Source organism: Meriones unguiculatus, chromosome 10 (assembly GCF_030254825.1).
Source record: "Meriones unguiculatus strain TT.TT164.6M chromosome 10, Bangor_MerUng_6.1, whole genome shotgun sequence".
NCBI lineage: Eukaryota > Metazoa > Chordata > Mammalia > Rodentia > Muridae > Meriones > Meriones unguiculatus.
In genome coordinates this window covers 40,046,063-40,070,151 of record NC_083358.1, presented here as the reverse complement: position 1 = coordinate 40,070,151, position 24,089 = coordinate 40,046,063, and the positions used below count along the sequence as shown (strand labels likewise).

At 52.1% G+C, this 24,089-nt stretch overlaps 1 protein-coding gene across 1 annotated transcript in view; it reads right to left on the bottom strand.

Annotated features, from left to right (window-relative positions):
* Positions 1–24,089, bottom strand: part of Znf423 (zinc finger protein 423) — a 288,102-nt gene that overhangs the window by 5,655 nt on the left and 258,358 nt on the right. Inside the window, exons 6-7 of the mRNA XM_021656686.2 lie at positions 17,502–17,633; positions 15,979–16,094 (exon numbers count right to left, since the gene is read on the bottom strand). Of these exons, the coding sequence (XP_021512361.2) occupies positions 15,979–16,094; positions 17,502–17,633 (248 nt within the window). The remainder of the gene's footprint in view (positions 1–15,978; positions 16,095–17,501; positions 17,634–24,089) is intronic.

Sequence of the window (24,089 nt, the reverse complement as noted above, 5' to 3'; positions counted from 1 at the left end):
GGGAGACAAGATTTTCTGAGGGAGACTCACTCAGGAGAAGTCTTCCTGCTGGCCTTCAAGGGCAGCTTGAGCTAGAGTTTATACTAGGTGTATGTGTGTGTGAGAGAAAGACAGACAGACAGGCATAGACAGAGGGACCGAGAATGAAGGAACACTTTGCGAAGCAGTATTAACCACCCAAGCATCTGTAGGTGCCAGTAACACTGATAAAGGCCATGATTCACTGGCCGGCTCTCAGCAGGTCGGACACCACGTGCTTCGGTAACACGCGCTCACCTGAGCCCTCAACAGCCCGGTAAAGTACCTGCTACTCTTATCCCTGCTGTGCAGGTGAAGAGTGGCGTGCAGGGTGCTGTGGACCCTATGGCTGAGAGTGACAGTGCAGGACAGACACCCACACAGTGTCTGTAACTCCCTCTGCCCGTGGCACTGCTCTGCCTGCGAAATGTGAAAAGTGCAGCATATGCTGGGGGAACAATGAATAATTCAGCTTGGCAGAAGCACGGGATATGTGCTATGGAGACAAGCCTCCAAAGGAAGGCAGGGGCCTTATTGATGAGGCTCCGTGATGCCAGACGAGGCAGCTTGCCCTTAAATCTGGGCCACTGGGAGCTATCGAAGGTATTTGAGCTGTGGAAGTTACACGACGCAAGACAGAGGGAAAGCACACGGCTCCCCCGAAAGGTGTCTCAGCAGAGGCCCTCCATCTCCCTCCGTTCCCTCTCAGGGCCTCCCCAGCACACACCATCACTTGTCTCTCCCTTTGTGGAGGGTGCAGACACACGCAGCTCTGCTCCCCTTTCTGCTGTGCATCACCTGGGCGGCCCCTCTCTGCTTGTGAGCACTTATTTTTAGCAGCTCTTGACAATCGTCCAAGGGTCTAAGACGAACAGATGGCCTGTCTTAAAGGCTCGTATGTTCGCTAGTTTGCACTTCTGACAAACGGTGGGCACACTCGAGAGCACCCCATAAACAGTGCCGAATGAATACTCACAACACAATTTAGCTAATGCGCGTCATTAAAATTAGGAGTGAGTGATGGTTGGGGCTCCCTATAAATGCCTGTCAGAGATGTGCTGCTCCCTGGGGAGGGGAGCAGGCCTTGAAATACTTGTACCCTACTTCCCCCAGGTTCCTCCCACCGTGTAACCCATTTAGCCCCAGGCCAGACAGAAGTTTGCTCCTATGCAAGTGACATCTACCTTTTGCATCAGAGTAAGCCTGGTGACCCAATGGCCTGGGACAAAGTCCTAACTCAGGTGACCTATGAGGTAGAGGAAGAGTGGACACACGTGGGGTTTGCTCACCCCTGCTGTCCAGCCAGCAGCAAAGAGAGGCCAGGAGCCTGCCACCACAGAACGGCAGCAAGTGAGCTGCAGAACTACGCTTAGCATGGGGACCTGGAGTTAAGAGCCAGCGTGAGCAAGGTGTAGCCTTGGGGGATACCCAAGAGCACAAACACAGTTGGGGACCCAAGAAACACCTTGAGAACAGGAGGAACGCCTGTGACCCAGACTCCTTTGCTAGTTGTTTCTCCCAGAAGCTGGCCAAGCTTTAGTTTTTTTATAGCCCCTCCTCCAACCCCTCAACTGTCCCCAGGACACAAAAGACTAAAGCAGGTGGCCTGATGCACAGCCAGTGCTGTAGGTGACAACTGTCTTCCCTTGCATGAAAAGATGGGAGAAAGTGTGAAAATATAAAGTCCAAAAGGCTGCTGGTGTGGGCTCCATGCTCCACCCCTAACACAAAGACCAACATTACCTGCCCAGGGAAGCTCAGCCTCAGTGTGAGGCACCTCACAAGTGAATGGGCCCAGTTGGTCTGTGTGTTCAGTGTGGAGTAGCTTTATGGCTACTGTCACAAGCAGAGGGAGGTGAAATACCCCTTAGGTCTATGTACGAATCTGACCCTGTGAGGCAACAGGGTGCACCCTTGATCCAAGCCCGGAGGAAACTTACCAACTGTCTGTCTCTCCAAAGATGGGCATTTGGGTAGCAGGTGGTCGCACACTCATTTCTGTGGAGACCCACCCCTCCTGGGCTGGCTACTGTACTGGTTCATTGTGAACACACCAGCCTGCTTAGACCCTACTTGGCCACTCTCAAGTATGAACTGGGCCTTGGGTCCCTTCCCTCAAAGGGCCCAAACCAGATCCCTAAAATCTGATTCCGCAGGGCAAGCACAGAGCAAGTCGGTCTATTACAAAGTCAGGCTAGGAAGAGTGCTATGCCATGAAGAGATGTGGGACCAAGAACAAGCCAGGGGGCTGCTCAGACCAGACCTGCCACTGCCTGGCGTCAAAGCGTACAACATGCCATGGGGCATACACATACACGTGGCACGCAGGCACAACCAAAGCAGCCTAGAGGTAGCTGTGGGGACTAACCTCAGGAAATGCTTGTGTCAGTAAGGAAAGGAGACAGATCCTAGAAGAACTGCTCCAGCCATGTTGACTGGGCTCTGCAGGAGTCCTCAACACAAGGCGGGTGGTGCTGAGGACGAGCGGAGCACACACCAGTGCAAAGAAGTGGGACCAGCAGGTCTGTGTCAGCCTCAAGAGCTCAAGCTTGGCAGGAAAGATGCACAGCTCAGCTCCAGAGAGGCCACCATGGGGATGCATGGGCTGGTAAGGCCACATCTGCAGGCTTTGTCCGAGAACTGGAAATGGGTTTTTGTTTTTTGCTTTTTAACTCTACCCTTCCTCTGTGTTGACGGCAGCATGGCGCTATCAACCACATGTCTCTCTTGAGTCTGGCCTGAGGCTTCTGGAGTCTTCCAGCACATGAACTGGGCCAGGGCTCCAAAGGCAGATGGCCCCAGTGCTGTGCAGGGTATAGGACTTGGCCTGGCGAGGCTTTGAAGAGGGTGGAGAGCAGGTTGAGAGGTAAGCTATAAGCTGTAGGAGTTAGGGATGGTTTCAGCTCCTCGCTGCCCCTGCCTGGCGTTGCCTTCCAGTACTGAGAGGTCAGCTTGCAAGCTGGGCAGCGGAGAGAAGGCAGCTAACACAGGGGAAGCAGCAACCCCCCAGCCCAATCAAGAACATGCTGGACAGTTGTCTCAAAAGTGGCCGGGATCCTTCCAGGACATTACACTAGGCAAAATAAGCTAGTCACAGAAAGATGCATGCTGCAGGAATCTTCTTGTCTGGGATCCTGAGTTAGCCCAGCTCGCAGAGCAGCACTTGGCTGCCAGGGCCTGGGAGGAGTGGAGCAGAGTTTCAGGCCAGGGAGATGAAAGAATTCTGGGGCTGGAGGAGGTGAAGTGTGCACGGTGCTGTATGCATCTCAGAGCCACTGAGCTCTGACACCAGGATGGGGAAAACGGGGGCTTCATGTTACATGGACTTACTAAGCAGGTAGGATAAGTGAGAGAAAGGTTGCATTCTACACCAAGGGCAGAGCATTGGCGGCATTTCTGTGTGTACACACACACACATACACACACAGACACACACACACACACACACACAGCCAGCCGTACCCTGTGGCACCCTAGGCTGGGTGGAACTGGAGCTGCAGCATCTAAGGACACCACGCCACCTGTCAGCAGTTGCTGGCATTGCGTGTAAGGAATCTCCATGTCCGAGCTGCAGCAAGCCTTCCTCCACAATAGCAGAACTGACCTTGTCAGTGCTGCGGCTCTCTGAACCAGGCCAACACAGCCACAGAACCAGGAATGAGCACAGAACCAAGGCCCCTGACAGAAGCCCTTTTCCAGGGGACAAGGACATGATGCCGAAGGAGGTGCCTGCATTTTCTCAACACTGGAAAGGAAGCAAGGGACCGGCATACCTACCACCCACTGTAAAAACGTGGGAACAACCTGGAGAGGGACGGCTGCTTCCTCTTGGCTTGTTTCCCACTCTTGGAAGGTTTTCACTACGTCCACACTGAATCATCCTACCTCACAAACCAAAAACCAGGACAACTAGCCAGGACTGGGATGTAAGACCTGAAAATTGGGGCTGCCCTGGAAAATCTAGGTCACACGGTCACTAATTATACTGAACACGTATGTTCAGGTCCCTGAACTGCACTGCCGCTTTTAGGTTTTGTAAATGATACATGAAAACTTTGATCCAGATCTCTGGCTACTTTTCCTCCAAATTCCCACTAAAAAGAAGACTTTCCTGCATCTTCAGATTTTCTTGACAATCATCCTTGCCAACAAAAAGCTGTTTCAGCAGATATTCTAAGGGTGGCTGCCCTTGGAAACGTCATACCCAGCACACGCAAATGGCTTCCAGGGACCACTCGGCTCTGCCCCTTGCCCACAGCCCCGCAGGCTGCAGGGGCAGGAGTCTTGAAGATGACCCTAATTTACTGTGATGAATTGTGGCATGCACCACTGATCCACACTGCAGCTGAGACCCATTACAGCTAATGATCACCACAGTCCTCATGAAACACGTAGGTGTGTACCCTTGCCAGTCCCGAAGGAGTCACATACCACAAATCGAAGGGCACAGGGTGAACCCCCCCCCACTTCTGGGATGTTGTTTTTATAGTCTGCAGCTCAGCCGGAAACCAAGCCATGGCCACAGCATTTCCACCCACACACCTGCCCTACCAACACCAAGTGGCTCTGCCCTATGCTGCCCTTCCACCATAGCGGAATCGACTGGTTACACGAGGCAAACCTACAGTCATCTGCAGTCCTGGTCTATTACATCCCATTCAGTGAACCGAAAGAGTGTGTGTGCATGCGCGCAGGCAGTTTTAAAGGAGAGTGTGAAATCAAGAGCATGTGAGGCATGGAGGGTGCGTGGAGAGATGGCTCAGCGGCTAAGAGAGTCTGCTGCCCTTGCGGAAGACCCAGGTTCAGTTCCCGGTTCCACGGGGCGGCTCACAACCATCTATAAACAGTTCTGAGGGATCTGACGCCCTCTCTGGCCTCTACTAAAGGCAGAACTCATGGAGAGAAAATATTCATACACATAAAATAGAAATCGTTTTTTTTTGTTTTTTTTTTAACAGCATAAGAGGAAGACACTTGAAAAGCTGTACACATGGGTCCTGGAGAAATGGCTCCGAGGTAAAGAGAACTTATTGCTTATGCAGAGGACCCAGGTTCAGTCCCAGCATCCATGCTGGGCAGGTCATAACCACCTATAACTTCTGCTGACCCCTCTGGCCTTGGGCACCTGTATGTGTGCATATACCCACACTGAGACACAGACATGCAGTACATAATTAAAATAAATGGTAAATAAAAGCTAATGTACATTTCTAAATACCTACAGGTGGGTAGATGTGTGTGCAGCTGCCAGAGAGACATCTAGTGGCTAGTTGTGTCTGGGAGGGTAGAGTGTGTGTGCCTGAATGGCAGGAGTAAATGAGTGCCTGGATGGATGAATGGGTTGGGGTGGGTGGACTGGCCAAAACAAACAAACAAACAAACAAACAAACAAACAAAAGTACAGTGGGGTTTGTCGTTCAAACCTGGCTTTGGCTACTTACTACCTCTTTGACCCTAGGCTCTAGGAAGACTTCATTACTTTTAAGTCCTGGCTTTTGCATCTGAAGTGGGCTAACTCTCCTGTCAACCCCAGTCTTGCTACCTTACAGTCTTGTTGTAAGGTTTAAAGTGGGCGGGGAAGGGTGAAACAGCACCCAGAATGCCCTGTGTTGTCAGATGGGGCAGCTCACTGCTGCCATGGAGAACTACAACACTGACAAAACCGAATATGGATGTAAATAAATAATCAAAGAATCAAGAAACAGCTGTGTGGTGTGGTAAAAATAAATAAATTAATTTAAAAAAAAAGTCTCTGGTGGTGGCCAGTTCTGCGGCCCCAGAGAGCAGATCAACCTCTGAGCGTCTTGGTTTCCTTATCTTGACAGAGTCATTGAGAAGATTAGGCATTTAGTGCTTAGAAGTGCTGAGGACCGTGTCTGGCACCAGAGAACGCTGGGATGATAATTATGGGGAACCTTCCCATTGCAAAAGACAGAAACCATTATTTAGCTTCGACAACCTCCAGGCCAGGAGGTTTACCTTCTGTGTTTTTTGATGTTCCGGTAACAGCAACACTTCTGTGTGTCCCCTTGCTCCTGTATGAGTGGAGAGTGGAAGGGTATTTTCTGGATAAGGCATGTTCCCCTGTCCCACACCCTGCCCCCTGAGTTTAGCCGCTTATTTCCTCCTCTCCCTCCACCACTGTCCCCACCAATGCCATGATTTGTTCTGAGACTAGGATGACCCAAGATTTATTACAACAGACACAAAATACGATCAGCTCTACATCCTTGGACATGTCCGTGTACTGGCTATCACACATGAGCCCCTGCTGTGTGCTCCTCACACCTCAGTGTCGAGTTTCTGTCATCTCCATTTCTCTGATGGCAACACTGAGGCTTTCCCTCAATCTTTCAGCAAAGTAGTTACCCAGCTGGCCGAGGCAGCACTTGTTTCTGGCTGTACCCTTCTCCTGTTGGTCCCCTGGTGCCACCTAAAGGCCACACCAAAACGAAACTGTCACCCAGAGAAGGCCTGGACCAACCCTGGCCAGTCTGCTTGATTCTATGTAAACTTCAGTGGCAGAGTGAGTGCAGCCGGCTCACTATTGACACAGCAAAATTAATTTCTTGGGCCCCCCCCATCCCCGCCCTCTGCTCCTTCGAGTGTTCACTGGGCTGCTGACTGCTGCTACTGAAATGCCAACTTGCATTTCTCATCATTAATTTCTTTCTAAATGTCATTAGTAATTGTTCCTGCTGCAGCAAAGATTACAATCCAAGCTCCCAACAAGAGCACTCTGGTCTCCTCTCTCTGCTGGTGGGGGCCAGGACAACTGCTACATCAGGGCCCAGGACCCTAGGAAGAAGTAGCCAGCTGCATGCACTCCCACGAAGAGGTGGTTTGAGCAAGAGTGGCCCAAGCGCACAGAAGCCTCTCCAGGGTACTAGAGCAACGACACTGGCCTGCGAGCCAGGCTGCCTGGGTTTCTCTCCCCACCCACGTCTCAGCCTTCACCTGGAAAAGGTATAGGTGACTGTACTGGCTGCACTGGGACTGTGTTGAGGGAGACAACGATGGGTGAAGGTTTCCCGCTGAGCTTGGCTCGGGGTGTTTCTGGTATCCTCACTTCTCGCCTCACACCACCAGGACTGCAAGCAAGCTCAGCTCTGACACAAGCTGTGTGACCTGAGGTCAACTCACTTATGTCCCTGAATCTAACCCATCAAAAGTATCTGAATCTGAGCCCCAGCACTCAGGAAGCTGAGGCAGGAGGATTAAGCATTTGAAGTGTACCTTGGCTACATAGTAACCACCTATCTCAACAGAGTCAAAGCTAGACAGTAGCAGTAGCTGCCGACTCTGCCCCCCATACAACCCCTCTAGCATGTCCTCTGGGATCTGGGTTCAGTGGCCTATTGTGCTGTTCCTTCTAAGAGGGGTCATATTCCCCAGGGCCTCGCAATCACACCCTGACCATGTCCTTACTGAGCATTAAAGACCCTGTCTCTGTCCGAGTGGGGCAGAGCTTTGTAGTGTGCAACCCTTTCTGAGCACTGAAGCGACATGTCACCCACTGTCACTGGTATTGTCATTGTTACTAAGAAACTGAAGGCATTTAGTCCTGCATGAAATGGCGCCGGTGAGGGGCTAGGCTCAAAAGCACACACAATGGTCCCAGGCTCGAAGCTCCTGGCAGTTCCCCATGCCCATCTGTCATGATGGCATGGTGCCCCAGAAAGTTGGTTGGCCCCAGCCCCAGGGCATGAATGGGAGGCTCCAACAGGCAGCCTGAGACCCACTCTGAATGCCATCTTTGCTCAAAGCTGGGCCTCTGGGAAGGCCCCCAATCCCACATGGGCCTCAACATGGTTATTGCTCAGCTGGACCAAACCCTGGGGCCCAGAGGACATTAGGCAGAGCTGGCCACAGGCTCCAGCCACTCCTCCACTCCCCCTCTGTGACTGAAATCCTCACACACCCAGGGCTGCCGGAGCAGCCACACTCTCATGCCGCAGCAGCTAGGCTTGGCCTCACCTTTATAACTGACCTCTGTGGAAACAAGGCTGCCATGTGCCGCAGCATCCTGAGGGCTCAACCTCCACCCCACAGTCTTAGGGTGAACTCTCTGACAAGGAGACCCGGAGAGCAGGCCTGGGAAGGGCTGGCCCTGGCAGGGGCTGGCCCTTAGGTTCCCAGCCAGCGTACCCTACTGCGCTAGATTATGGACACAGCCCATGTCATGGGTCCCTAAAGGTGGGACTGGTGTTCACTTTGGGCTCCTCTGAATACGGATCTTAACATTTCTGCACATAGTCCCTTGGTACATAAAGCTGACCTCAGGAGCAACGACAATGGCGGTCAGTAATGCGGACACACCACATTTGGATCAAGCAGGCTTGTACCCTTAGACATCAGACACTGACTGATCTCAGCAAATGGTAACCTATAGTGGGCAGAGACAGGATCCAGGCCCAAGGTGTCCTGTGAGGCTCAGCTCTGCAGCTGCCCTGTGGGCTTCCGTCGCTAGAGTGTGGATTGATTAACTGGTCAACCTATTTTGGATTTTTGGAGATCTTTTAATCAGAATGCTTGACACAAGAAGTGTTTCACACTTTGTTTTTGTTTGTTTGTTTAATTTGGAATGTTTGTGTATAATGTCTACCTTATAGGTGGGAGTCAATTCGTAGTTTGTGTACAAGCCAAAGAAAATTTTGTCGAACATTTAAAATAACTTTCTTCCTAAAATATGGTATCATGGTGTAGAAGTTTACACTTGTGACGTCATGGTGCCTCACAAAAGAAAAACCTAAAAATTTTAGAGTTCTTCAGATTTCCTACTTTTAGGGTAGAGCTGCGCAGTTTTGTCAGAGACTGAGGCAGCGGTGAACCGGTATGATCATCCCGCACTCCACAAGCCTGAACGAAAGGCCTGATCCTACTGGTGCTCGGTCCCCGCCAAGCAGCAGGTGCACAGTGCTAGGCCTGGGTGTGTCTGCGCTGTCTGTACACACCCGGCACAAAGGAGGTGCTCAGCACTGAGGTCACACTGAGAACAGGTACTCTGGGCACCCAGACCATGGTCGGGATGAGGATGACAGGGGTAACACTGGCCAGTGCTTATGGACTTGGTGCCGGGGCTCCGTGGGCAGCACAACCTTCAGACCCACCCAATTCAGGGAAGAAACTGCAATCCCCGGGCTCTCAAGGCACCATGGTCACACAGCTGCCTGGTGGCAGGGCTGGGATTCACAGGCAGGCTGGGCTGCAAGGTGGGCAGATCTGGGCTATGCTGGCTCTTACTGCCCCAGTGGCAACACAGTGACCTAGGTAGAAAGTCACTGATGCTAATCTCAAGAGTCCTGGCTTTTGAAAGCCTCTGCCTGTGAGAACGACAACCCCAGGCAGCAGGAACAGTCCTTGTTGTCAGAGGAGGCAGCTGTGCCCAGTGGGGAGGAATGTTTATGAAGCCTCAGAGTAGGGTGGCTCTGAAAGCCTGGCAGCAGCTTGGCCCTCAGGACCCAGGGCTCCTGGCCTCATGAGTGACCAATTCCCGGTGTTAGCAACAAATTCAAACACCCAGGAGCCACTGGGGTATCCCCCATCCCAGGCCCACCCAAGACCAACCTCTGCTCTCCCTCCAGTGGTGAGGTGCCAAGAGCCAGGCCATCTTTAAAGGAGAGTAGAGGAAGATATGCTATTCGCAGAAAGCACAGCTAAAGAGTCAAATGCTAAGCATATGCCTACAGCGCTTTTACTTTTTAATTATTATTAGTTATAATTATCTGGCTGGATCTGACAGCAGCAGCACAAAGAAGCAAGGAAACCAGCTCCTCGATTACCCATCTTATCAAGACCAGGGGTTCTGACAGTGGGATGAGCACCTGCAGATTGTATCCCTCCCCCCATTTTTTTTTAACTTTTTTTTGTTTTTTTTCCTGCTTGTGTTCTTTTTTTACTTTCCAAGTGTTCAAAACATAGAGTTCAACATATGGAAGAAAGTAAGGGATGGATGAAAACATGATGGATGAGCATGCAGGTGGATGGCAGGTGAGCGGGTACATGAGTAGCTGGGTAGATGGACTGGTGGATGGACAATGGGTGAATAAATGAGAATGGGTGGACAGGATGAGTTGATGGATGAGCTGATGAGTTGGTGTAGGAGAGATGGGTAAGGAGATGGATAGACACATGGAAGGACATTTGGATGGATGGATGAGTGGATCTGTGGGAAAATGAGTGGGTAGGTTGGTAAGCAGTGGGTATATAAGTGTGTGGGAAGGAGGGAAGGAGAAGTGGATGGCTGGATCTCTGGATGAATGAATGGATAGGTAAGTATGTGGCGGGTGGATAAGTGGATGGATAGGTAGATGATGGGTGACGTAGGTAGGAAGATGACCATGTGGTATGTGGATAAGATGGGAGGAGGAATGGGTGGATTAATAGGTAGATAGGTGGTAAATCTATTGGTGGAAGGACAGAGAGTAGGAGACAGGTAGGAGGATGGCTAGAAAGTGGGTTGATGGATGGGTGAGTGGGAGTGGGTGGCAGAAATCTTCATCCTCCAAAATCTCACATTTGCATGGGAAATCAGGAATACATGGGTCATTTCTAACTCATATTGATAAAGGGATCCAAAGCTAAACCAAGGACGGGGAAAGCCAGAGGGAGGTTGAGGGCGAGCATCCCAGAGATGCAGCCACTTGAGCAGGGTGAAAGAAGAAAGGAAGGGTGTGCCAGCAGGAAGATGGGCAGTTGCCTCACACTGGCCTTCTCCATTTCAGGTCCAGAATGAAATGCTAAACCTTTCTTAATTGCCCAATCCAGTTCAGCATTAACCTTTCCTGCACAATCACACACACACACACACACACACACACACACACACACACACACTTCTCTGTACTACCTCTGTCACAATGCAATTCATGAATCCACTGGTTTACTGTATCGCCCATAGGTTACCTGTGAGAATGAGGTCCCTGCCTTGCCCCAGCTTCATCTGATGCCCCTGAAATGTCACCAGGTTGTGAGTGTGTGATAAGTGAATAATGAAAATGGGGGAAAGGGACTGGGCAAAAAGCATCCCAGCAAAACTCAGACCACATCCCCGGTTCACAGACACCTCCCCCTGGCTGGGCACCAGGATCCAGCCTCGCAGGGCCGGGCTCTCGCCATCAGAGTGCTCCGGGTTGCTTGTTAGAGCACCAGCTCTGCTTTTAATCAATTGTAATCATTTAGCTGGAAGCGGCATGATTAGGCACACACAAGCAAACAGCGTGAGCTAATCCTTTAAACAGGCCCGCTCGGCGCTGTGCTGGCCGCTTGGCCGCCGCGGGCCAGCTCGGAATCAGTTCCTGCAGTGGTTCCCCCTTCGCCCCCCACTTTGTTACTGAGGGCCTCAAGAGTCCAGGACATAGAGCAGGCCCACAGTTCCCCCTGCCCAGCCCACCAAGGAATAGTGTGTAAACACATGTGCTCGAGTATACATGAATGCAGATGTTATGAAGTGGCCCAGGCAGGCTGTCCCCACAAGCTCAGAAATGCCAGAGTGTTACTTTGGTAGAAAAAGACAGTTACAGTTCTGTGGCTCCACCCCTACTGTGACAGTACCACATGAGTCCCTGGACAGCACACAAGCTGGAAAAGCAGCATCAGGAAGCAGGAGGCCTCGGGCACTGGCCTCATGATAGCCATGGCCAGAGCTATCACCCCTCTTCTCCGTGGCTAGCCCAGCCTTAACAGAACCCGCCCCCTGGCTCCTCTGCAGGTCTTCCGCCTGTCTCCCGGCAGGGCAGCCCCACCAACCGCTTTTCCACCTGGCTCACCCAGGAGCACTTTTCTTTTTCATCCCCTGTTACTGCCACTCGTGCTACCTGCTTGGCCCAACTACTAAAATAGTTTCTGGGTCCCCTGACAACAAGGCTTTTTATAGTTCAGCACTGCAGGCCTCATTTAAATCTATTAGCTCATATAAATGGCAATTTATTTAAACTTTGGAGGGTTTCTGTTTGCCTCGGTGGCAAAGACAATTTAGTTTTGCATGGGGGGCTCTGCCACTTAATTGACCTCAGACAAACCCCCAAACCTCTCAGAGCCTCAGTTTCCATTTCTGTACACAGAGATAAAGCCACTGTCTCAAGGCTGTGTAGAGACAAATTGTGCCAACTGTTTGGTTGGGCTTTGGCAGAAATGAAGCAAGAGGATGCCACCACTCTTGTTCACCTCTTCAGGGACGTGCCCACGATCATAGCCCAGCCCTGGAGGTAGCAGAGCACTGGCCCAGGTGTCTCTGGGTGAGGAGCAGAGGCAGAGAAGCCCTGAAGAGGGAGAAGGACACACCATCCGTGATCTATTGGTGGACACAGAGGTGCCCAAGGGGATGTAGAGACAGCTGGCTGGGAGGGCAGAGTCGGCTACCCCTTCCTTTACGTTGACTTACTCTGGCAAGGGGCCGACAGGGCCTCAGGCCTTCATCTGCTGAGGCCTACGGCTGAAAAACACAAGGCCAACAGCCCTGGCATTTTCCAAGTTCTTATTCCATCCTGCCCTCTCGAACCAGGGAAAAGGCCAGGGTCACAAGAAACATAGGCAGAGGGGCCTGGGGCCATATCTCTCTCATCTCATCTCAATGGTTTTCTCCAAGCCCCAACATGGCCGTCTGGTGCCCACAGCATCTAGGTCAGCATGGTTACCTCAGGCTTTCCTGCTTGGCATGGGAAATCCTTCCAGGTTATTTCAGCACCCACAGACAAGTGTCACCCATCTACCAGGAGGGGACGGAAGCTTCCACTGCAGGAACACTGCCAGCACAGCTGCTGTGGTTACCATAGAGGCCATGTGGGGGTCTCAGCTCCTCTATCCCTGGACAAATGCCCTCTGGCTGACCTTACCACTCTTACGAGGCACTCAGGAGAAACCCTCAGCCTTGCTTTCTTCAAACAAGCAGGACAATCCAGACCAGCGTCAGTTAATGGCAATGAAATCATAGAGCCTGAAAACCCTCCTCAGACTCAGAAAATTGCTATTCAAGTTACTTAACAAAAGCCATTATTTGCATAGATTTAGTGTTGTTACACTTCCCATTAAAATGGTCTGTAATTAAAATAATTAATTGCATGAAATAGTGACTTGTTAAGGCTATAATTTAGTGAGGCTCTTGTACTTGAGGATCCCATTCAAAGGTTATGGGGTGACCAGGGAACTAGTGGCTTCTAGGGACCTGTTTTCCTTTCGGGTAGTGCTGGAGATGGGCCCCAGGGCCTGCACATGCTACGAAGTACTCTGCCACTGAGCTACTGCCTTAGCCTTTACTCTTTAAGACAGAGTCTAAGTTGCCCAGGCTGGCCTTGAACGTTTGATCTTTTTGCCTTAGCCTCCTGAGCAGCCAGGATTACAGGCTTGGTTATTCATGGGTTGATCCACAGCCCAATGTTAGGCAGAGGCAAAATGAGGCATGGTGTCTTTTCCCAGTTTTCCAATACCCACACATTCAGGAAGTCAAACCAGTCCCCATAATGCCACCTACGTGGCAGAGAAACAAGAATGGGGTCTCTTCTTTCAGAGAGTAACTTATTATTTTTGTTTATTATGTATCTTTCCCTTTCTATCCCTGCGTGTATGTTAGAGAGAGAGAGAGACAGAAAGAGGAAGAGAGGGACAGACAGACAAGAGACAGAGACAGAGAGAGACACACACACACAGAGTGTGTGTGCATGCAAGTCATGGTGCATCTGTAAAGGTCAGAGGACAAACCTGGCTGTTTGTCCTCACCTTCCACATTGAGTCAGGGTCTCTTTGTTGTGTGTTGCTGCATGTACCAGGCTAGCTCTCCTGTGAATCTCTGGGAACTCTCCCATCTCCACCTCTGAACTCATGGTAGAAGCAGCAGGATTACAGCTATGTGGTATGGCACGGCGCTTTGCAAGGAATTGTAACTTAGAGCTCCATGCATATGCGGCAAGTACTTTACCCACTGAACCATGTCTCCCAAGCCCTCAGGGAGAAATCTTAAAGCTTACAAGAAGAGACCACCCTGTTCTACTCATGGTGTCTGGGACAATGGAAGAGGACAAAGCCAGGAAAGAGAAAGGCAAATTGTAAGGAAACCGAGTGGTTTACGCACACTAAGGTGTTTTTAAGCAGCCGGTCCTGTCGGGTTACAAAAAGCTTCATCCCTCAGGGGATCCTGACCTACTCTGATTGACAGATGGGCCACACAAGTAAGGCAGGTAGATTAGGACTGGTTGTGAAAACTATTTGGGAGAAAGAACATGTGCCACCAGGCAGGCAAGGCAGCTTCCAAGACAACCCAGCGTGGGTTGGTTGCTAGCTCTGGCCCTGGGTACTGGCTCCTCAAAGTCCTCAATACAGAGACTCAGGGTACAGACCCACTAGGACAGCAAGGAGGACCTGAGCCCCCACTGATAATGGTCTCCGATGATGCTCTGTTGAACTGAATGCCTAATTCAGCCTGTAGTGGGGAGGGAACAAAGGCCATGTGAACCATTTAAGAATGTTTGGGGGCTCAGAGGCTTCCAAAAGGAAAAGAAACCAGCAGTCCCCAAGGCCTGGTCACTCAAGCCAGAGGCGAGCTCAACCACGACCCAGTCAGCTGATGGCAACCCCCCTCTGCATCCTTCCTGGGCCTATTCTCAGCAGCTATGAAGATGGGGTGAGCTGAAGCCTCGGGATGAAGGCCCAGCACCAGGAATCACCACAGCCAGGAAAATGATGGGTAACCGTCCGCCTCAGGCTCTGGGTGGGTGGAAGGTCACTGGGTATGGGCTCGGCACACGTGTGAGGCGGGTGCACTCAGTGAGCGCACGGTGTTTCTGTAGGGATCTTGTCACATGCCAGCTCCCCTCTGCTTCCTGGCAGAGAGTGGGGATGCGATCAGCAACCTTGGCCTTCCAACCTGTACCTTCAGACACTCCATCCCAACCCTAGGTGGTGTGAAGTGATGGCATGTGGCTTCCTCTGAGAACCCTGTGTGGGAGAAGCTGACCTCGCATCTCTGCCCAGTGAAAGCTGGAAGAGCTGGTACACACATCAGCTGCCTCCTTCCCTCCTCCTACCTGCCTGGTGACCATGGAAACATAGACGGGCATGTGGACCCTCTGTGGGCACAGGCCACCTGAATATCATGAACTCTGCCTAGATCTGCCGTGACAAAGAAGCCTTTGTTCCAGGCTATAGTAATCTCAAGGATGCCGCTGCTACAGCCTGACCTCCCCACTGCTGCTGGTAACAGTGTCTCCCCAGCGGACAGCGCTTCTGAGAATCCATGAGGCATGCGTGGTTCCAGTGGCGGGAGCACTGTCTCTGGGACTGCAGTGCTCAGCTGTAAGTGTGCGCCATCCTTCAGTGTATACACCGCCAGTGTCAATGATGGTGCCTGGGTGGGAGGAACTGTCCCTTACACAGTGATGCTTTTGCAAGGTGTGACTTTTGTGTGAGTATGAAGGGTGTTTTCTGGTGGGCACGTGAACCCTTCCATGTAAATAAGAATTTCCCGGGAAAACCAGTGGGACAGAAAGCTCTGGATCCAGATCCAAATCATCAGAAAATCAGCTTCATGAGACACAAAGGCAGGGCTGCAGGTGTCCATCCAGTGATACCCTGCATGAAGATCTCTTGTCTACGGCAGACTCTGGAGGATCCAGGAAACTGATGGAGACCACTGTGGCCACCTGAGGGCCACACTGGCCTCGGTACTTATTGTGTTTCCTCTGAGCCAACAGATACCCACTACTTCTTATACTCCAGTTGTCTGGGAAGAGTTGAATTCAGGCTGCCTGGGCCACCAGCCACAAAGCCAAACCCAGGCAAATATCATCGGGTGATCCGAGTGGAGGGCAGAAGGAAGGGACCCGCTAGACGCATGATGGGTATGAGCTGGAGTCCTGCTCACAGGCTCAGCCTCCTGCTGTAGGCTCTCCCAAGGATGCACAGGCTGGACACACTATGCTGGCCAGCCAAGAGAACCGCCGCTGGGGGCACAGGGATTGGCACACTCACCTGCAACTCTGTCTGGAAGAAAAACTTCTGCGGGCACTGCGAGCAGTCGTAGATTTTGTCCTCCTGCCCATGCACGGCGAAGATATGCTGCTGCAGCTTGTTGGCCTGGACAAAGACTGTACATACAGACGTGGCAGGCAGAGGCCAGCCTCAGGCCCGCCACCTCTCCCGAGCAGGGAGCACCCCGTCGTGGGTGTGGCTGGCCAAGGACGACTGCCGGGAACGTTAGCCACTATCGGAGAACTCTGAACTAGATAAACTACACTGTGTCCCTCAGTAACTGTGCCACCTTGGGAAAGACAATTTAGCTCTCCGGGCTTTGCGTCTTCCTTTAAACGCTGGAGGCCGTTGTCCTAAATGCCTCGCTGGATGTCTAGGAGGGCCATATGGATAATTATGGAAGAGGTGTTTAAAAAATGAAATAGCGCATAGTTAAGATGGTAAATGTACCCTCCATAAAGCAAATGCCTTCCTTCACAGTGCAAGGTGCTTTTCACCTCATCTGCCATAGAAGGAAATCAAGGCTCCGGTAATGTTAAAATGACTTGCCCAAGGTCCCACTGCAAGTGGGCTGCAAAGTTAAGACTGGAATTAGGTCAGCGTAGCACAGTGCCTGGTACCAAGCAGCTAGTCAACCACATGAATCACTGCTCCTGTTGTCAGGGTTACTGCCTGCATCCTTGCATGTGATGCTAACAGATGGGCAGGGGATCCTGAGCTGGGGGAGGGAGGAAAGGACCAGGGTGTTTCGGGGCGGCTGGGCCCCCAGAGACATGTGCATACACATGCATGTCATGAACAGGTCACACATAGCACTGGCTTCCCTTCCCAGGGGCAGCAGTCCCCATGGCAGCCCAGACCTGGGCACACCCAGGAGGTGACCCAAAGCAGCTGTGTGTCTGGGAGGTAAGCACTTCAGAGATAGCCTCCTGCCAGGCACCCTCCCTGGGGTGGGCTTCCCGCAGAGGTAGACAGCAGATGTCGCGGAGGCCGGGAGAGCCCGGCTCCCTGTGCACACCGGCTGCCATCTGGGCAGCAGGAGGGGGCCAGCAAAGCCCCCGAGATATGCCTCAGGCCGGGACAGCCGCTCACTTGCTGGGGCTGGCAGCCAGCCTGGGGGCTGGGGACTTGGCCAACAAAGCTGCCCTCAAGCTGCTTGGCTGAAACCTGGCTGGGACAGGGGGCTCAAAGGCTGAAAGTGTGTAGGGTGAGGAGAGTACACAGAGCAGCCCCACTAATGCTGGCTGGAGCTCATGGCTGCATGGAGCATGGAGGAAACCAGGAAGGGCTGACTGCAGCAGAGAAGCTGAGCTTGGAGTGAACAATTGCCCAGCCACAAAAGAAGGAGGGACAGGAAAGGTGTCGCCCAAGGTGTCCAAGAGGAAGGGACAGGAAGGCTCTGTATGCAGGGAGACAGGGCTTCAAAGGGGAGGGTGGCCGAGAGGCTGGGCTCCAGCCATGATACAGGGCAGACTCCTCCCCCCTCCCATGCATTTTTGCCATGCCCACATGGGGTACCATACCTGTGAAGCATACGGGGCACTTGAAAGTACCGCCCATGCCCTCGAAGCTGTGCTCGATCAGGTGGCAGAGGAGCTTGGCTGGGGAGTCGAACATCTGGTTGCACAGCTTACACTCATGGTTAATGCCTTCTTCTGCAAGAGAAAATGACAACGTCCGTGACGCTCGAGCAACCAGAGCTAAGACTCCCTGTTCAGTCCCTGGACACCACCCAACACCCTACCAGCCCCAGGATACCACCCCACACCAGCCCGAGGACACTACACCAGCGGCAGGTCAGCCTCACTATGCATCTCTGATCACTGGAGTTGAAGTTGGTATAGGGACCACAGACACAAGTTCTCTCTCTGCTCTGGATGGCCCAGCCTTGACTCTTGCAGCCAGGGCTTAGGTCTAGATGGAGGTTTCTGAAATGTTGATCATGATTCTCCTGGTCATAAGCCATGTTCAACAGCCTGAGTTGTGAGCCCCTGTGGAAAGGGGGCCATACCGGGTACTAGATGGCTAAAGCGCATAGCCAGATCTTTAAAAGTAGAATTGCATATTCATCGAGAGTGTGAGAAATGCCAGGAACCGGCTAGAACGAGCTGTGCATTCTTTGGAGAATGACACAGATGGTTTTTCCCTCAGTCCAGTGGGGATGGGGATGACGGTGGCAGAGAGCATCAGCTGGTGATTTGGTTGCTCTAGAATGGAGTGGCCAGAGAGGAACAGAGTGGGAAAGATGGATGAGGGAGCTTGGTGAGACCCTAGAAAAAGCTGCAAGAAGCAACCTCTCTCCTGTGGGTCAGAAGGATGGGCAGCCATCTGATCTGCCTCCTACCCCAGAACAAATGCTCCCACCTGCGAACTTCAACAACACTGAAGCCTTCACTCAATGGTGCCCAGAGAGTAGAAAAAGCCAAGGACCAGCACATGACTGCTCACTTTCTGGATTTGAACTTAGGTCCAACAGCTTTGACCAGAATCAAGATCTGGGTTCAAACGTTGCCTTTCCCCTAACAAGCTCACGAGGCAGGCATGTATAAAGACAGCCTGAGTCTGTGCTCAACTGTGACAGGTGGAGCGGTCCTTTCGGTCAGTGAAGGTGTGGGCACTCCCCTGCTTGGGTATCACGTCAGCCAGAGTAGGCATTCCCTTTTAGAAGCATTCGGTATCATCCTTTCTCTTATAGTCAAGGTGTGAATTAATGAGTTAATTCACATAAAGCAGAACACAGCAAGTGCTCAATTAGTGTTTACTGCTAGGCATGGCTGTTTTGGCAAAAATGCAATCTGGGACAGCCAAGGACACAGCCCTCCCTTGGCTCCCCAGGGAAGTGGGCTCACCAAAGGTGCCAGGTGCTCTGATTTGCCCTCAAAGGCAGGAATTAGGTAGCAGAGGGGCTCTGCTGGTGGCAAGCCACAGACACAGATGGGCTGAGCCTCCTGGCGAGTCCCTGGGTCCCCGGGCCCTGGCAGGAATGCTGGGACAGCAGGCTCTCATTCCCCCTGGCCCCAGCTCATCCCCCATACCCTGGGCACCCCACTGCTGAACTGCACAGGTGGGCCTGCCCCACATAGCCCAGTGGCTGGAATCTGCCGGGTTTTTGTCATGTCCCTGGAGCCCCAGCAACTAGGCCACGTGCGCCTGGCAGAAATGCGCGCAGATCTTCCCTTTACAGGAGTGGAAAAGAGACTCATTGACAAGTTTGGGGACATGGGGCAGCCTCAGCACGCTTGCCACAGAGGCCCTACACACCTCCTCCACTCCCCATGGGAGATCCTCGTTGTAATTAGAGATGACTTCCAGTGTGGGGGCTGCCTCTAAAGACCCCCCAACATACCCTGCACTCCTCCCTGCTACACCAACAATGCCTCCCAAAGCCTGGTGTATGGGATGAACAAGTGCATGCAAGGCTAGGTGGGGACCACCCTTCTGTGTGGCTTTCCTAAGGCAATGTGGACACGGCCGAGGCAGAGGTAACAGTGACAGCTGTGAGAGGTTTCCACAGAGGTTTACGGCAGCGTTCGCAGAAGCAGTACTGCTGACTAGGAAATGGGATTTCCAGGAAGAAGAAACGGGTTCAGAGAATGAGGTCACTTGCTAAGATTGGGGTGTTGCTCTGTGCAAGATACAAAGCCCATCACATGTGTGTGGCCCGCTCCCACCCCCACCTCACCAAGCAGCAGCCTCTCGCTGCTCCATAAATCCAAGACTTTTCAGTTCCAGCCACGGCTGTGGGCAAGGATGCCGCCCTGCTGCCTTGAAGCTCCCGAAGCACAGGCCACCTATAGCTGGGCTTCGGAAGCAGGAGAGGGGAGGTGCCCAGCTGGGTCTCTGCCCCGGTTTGGCTAGAGCAGGCTCTGCAGCAGGGATGACGGATGGCTGACTTCTCTGACTCCAAACAGAGCCTTTCACCACTTGGCTGTGAACGGGGCCGGCACTGCCTGATATACAAACACTGAGAGGACAAAGAAGGCTCCTGCAACTTATAAATCAGAGAAATCATGTCTGACAGTCACTTTCCGTTTCCTGAGCGCCGAGCAATTCATCAGCTGCTCCCCTCTGATTCACAGAGGCAGCTCCGCCCAGCACCCGAGTTCATAAATATGTGCACAGTCAGGCGGCCCTGAGACGCCAGCCGCTTGCGGGGCCTAAACGGCTGACAAATCACAGCCCAAACCTGTGTCAAAGTGAGGTTCCGGGCTAATTAGATCAAAAGCCCAGCAGACAGACAACAGCCTATCTGGGACCCTTTCCTCTGTCTTCCCCAAGTGCTTAAAAGAGTCAGACCTTGGGAAGGAGGGGCCATATAACACATGCAGAAAGTGTGAGGGGACAACAAAGGGCCTGGGGTTCCGGCAGACCCGCGGATGCCACGGATACCTTTCACTAGCTTGGTCTTTGATTCGCCAGTCTTCACAGATCGGGCTCCTCCCTGTGTCAGGGTGGGCTGTGCTCCCTGGGGTGCCCCATCAAGTGCACCTCTGCCTAGAAAGGCAGCCGGAAATGGGGGAGGGCCAGGAGGCGGTGAGGGACTGTCCTAGTTAGTGTGATGAACGCTGCTGGCTGGTGCGCACGGTGCGTTTGACCCGCCGCCAGCAAGCGCAGCACACCTTGCTGCCATCACTCTCACCCCCAGGCTCCAACAGCCTCTCCTTGTCCCAAGACAGCGGCATCCTCTGAGAATCACTTCTCTGAATTATATAAGATTGCGCAGCGCTCACTCGCCACACCTCGGAGCAGAATGACAAAGCTGTCTGGGAGCTCCCGGGCCTCTCCGCCCCAGTGTGGGAGCTGGGGGACTTTGTAAGGCTCAGGATCGCTTCCATCCTTCTATTCTTTTTTTTAGCGCATGACAGGCATCCATAAGAGAGACCTGCACACCTCAAGCGAGTTGCGCAGCCCTGCTCGTTTGTAAAGTGAAATGCAGATCTCGCCCTGAAATTCAGATCTGCCTCCTGCTCCCTGTGAGTCATGCTGGCACAGGGAAATCTTATTGATTTAGTAAGATTTTTTTTTAAGTGAAATAAAGCTGGGCATGGTGGTTACACACGTGAATCCCAGCTCTCAGGGGGACTGCTATGGGGTCAAGGCCACCCTGGGCTACATACTCAGTTCAAGGTTAGCAAGTGCTACACAGCAAGAGCCCACCTCTAAGATAGACAGGCAGACAGACAAACAAACAAATAAATAAATAAATAATAAATGGTCACGATGTGCCGGGCAAGCAAGCCAGCAAGCAGGAAGCTTCCAGAGCCCCTGTTTTGTTTTGTTTCTTCTTCTTCTTCTTCTTTTTTTCTTTTTTCCCTCCTCTGCTCAGGAATAATAAGTGTTAATTTTACACTTCATTTCTCAAAAAAATAATAGGATGTGCTTCTGCTTAAAACCAAGTCAGCTCACTGGAACCTTTCAGGCTGAAACTGTGTCACCCAAAAGAGGAGCTGAGGGCTTTGTGGAAGAGCATCGTGCAGAGATGATAGCTCCCTGTAATGTCCTCGGTACAGACTTTTGTCTCCAAAAGCATTTGATCCCTGGCAGACACATACTTATTTCCATATAGGTCTTGGGGGAAGCTAGAAGGAGCGAGAGCTGATTATCAGAACCCTGAAGGTGAGACTCCAGTGGGCCTCGCTGATGTCAAAGGCAGGCCAAGCACACGCTCAGAGGCCATAATTTGCTGCCTGGGAGGGAGAAGCAGCAGGCTGTGGAGGGAGTGGACAGGGCATTGTTCTTGGACTCCACCGAGCTGAGCGGACCGCTCCAGACATATTGCCTGATCTGAATCTGTAGGCAGAGACTCCATCGGGAAAGCTACTCTGTTACCATTAATGTGTGTCCCTCTCTAGCAAGGGGACTGACTGGTAAGTGCTACCTTGTGGTGACAGGAGGCACAACTAGTCACTTATATTCAGGAAGTGATACGAGAGCTCATGCAAGTCAGAACAGAAACGCTTGTTTTAGAGCTCCACATCATTCGCTGTGCACATTTGGGTGACTCACATCACCTCTCTGTACTTAAGTTTCTTCTAGAAATTGCAAAGAATAACCATAAGGTTTTCACAAGGCAGGCAAGCAGACTAGCTCTGCCACAGGACTTCTGCCCTCATTGAAGCTCTTCCCAAATGTCCTTAACCTCCCTGTCTCTTACACTCAGGTAGACCTCCTTGAAGAGGTCTTAAGTAAGGGTCACCTCTCACTAAATCAGGGCACTCTGATCCCTTCTAACACCTTTCCTGCCTTTATAATCCCTGGGAGTGCTCACTACTACCACAAGGCTGGCTGGCTGGGTCACAGGGTTCAGGGTGGTGCCTGGCAGCTTGTGGTCGACACAAGTCAGCAAGGAGCAATGTTCACAATGCCTGGAACATCAGAAAAGGTTCTGGGAAATGCTGTCACATGCCTGTGGGCACTCCCAACCATACTAATTGATCTCTCTCTCTCTCTCCCTTCCTCTCTCCCTCTCTCTTTCTCCTTCCCTTCCTCCCTCTCTCTTTCTTTCCATTTTTGAGACAGGGTTTCTCTGTGTAGCCCTGGCTTTCCTGGAACTCGCTTTGTATGCAAGGCTGGCCTCGAACTCACAGAGATGCACTTGCCTATGCCTCCTGAGTGCTGGAATTACAGGTGAGCACCACCACCATCCAGCACTGATCTCTCTGGAACCTTTCAGAAGCACAGCTGTTTCTTGGCTCCCGCAACTGACCCAAGAGGAGGGGGGATGGGAGAGAGGTGGTCCCCTCTGAGGGGTACATAGGACATACAACCTTCCTCCTCTTGAAGTCCACGCTCGCCTTAGAAAACATAAGACGAAGACATCAGATTTGAGGACCAGAGCCAGCAAGACAAGACACCCTGTGTTCCTTATCACTTTTTTATGGTAAGCTGACAGTGACACTCAAACTCCTGGACAAGCAAAGGCCTAAGGCCAAACACTTGCCCTAGGACAAACACTTGTGCCTAGGACAGTAAAGGGTTTGTCCTGCCACTGAGATAAGCACATATATGTCCAAGCATGACCATGGCTCACTGAAATAAGCCACATCCTCAGAACTCTAGCTGGGGGAGGGTGCCAGGCAAAAAGGGCCCATTTCAGATGAGCTCAGCAAGGCCTTGCCTGTCACCCTGGATGCCAGGTCTTTAAGGACACTTACGGGGGGGGGGGGGGTGGAGTGGTGCAGGCAGAAGGGAGAAGACAGAGCCACCAGTTTCCACATTTGAGGAAGTTGGGCTCCTTGCTAGCATTAACTCAGGGTCAGCAAGAGGCCTGGGAATTTTTCTGAGTGAGGGAAAGACCATGACAATAGGGATGGTGCCAGCCTGTGGCATCATCCTTGGGACAGCATTGCTACAAGTGGAGGGACCACATGGGAATGCGATCCCAAAGCCATCACCTACCAAAGAGCCCCATGGGCTTACCCCTCAGTGTGAGGCAGGAGCCCAGGGCCTGGGCCTGAGCCTAAGCCTGCAGGCTACCCCAAACAGCGGGTCAAGAGAAGGCCCTGGAGTCCACAGCCCAGACCCAGACACATTCCCAAACCTCCACCCACGGAGGTAAAGGAGGAAAGGGTGCTTCAGTCCTGAAAGCAAAGGTGGAGGCAGGAAGTGTGTGTTGTGGGGAGACCTAAGAGAGGACACCCTCCCCAACACCTTGAGACAAACAACAGCATGTAGACCAGAACAGGAAATAGGGAGAACCAGCCAGGAACAGAAATCCCAGGGCAGAAGACAAATGTGGTTGCAAACACCACCCTGAGGGTGAGGTCTAGAGGGTTTCAGGAGGAGGGTCTTCATGGGATGCAGAGGAACTGCATGGGCACAGAGAGGTGAACTGGACCCTGGCAGGCCCTAGAACTCGCATCTCGACATCATTTGTCCCTGACCAACAAACATGGGTTGTAGAGTCTCAAGCTCAGCGTCAACCCCAAAGAGAAGATGTTATTTTCAAAGCATCCTGGTGTTTGGGGCTTGTACTAAAATGTGATAGCTGCTGATATAGCCCAGAGACTATTGGTCTGACCAGAGTACATACAGGGCACAGCTCTCTAAAAGGCGGGAAGTTATCTAAAGTTGCATTTTGCCCACACTAGCTAATATGGGAAATCATTTCC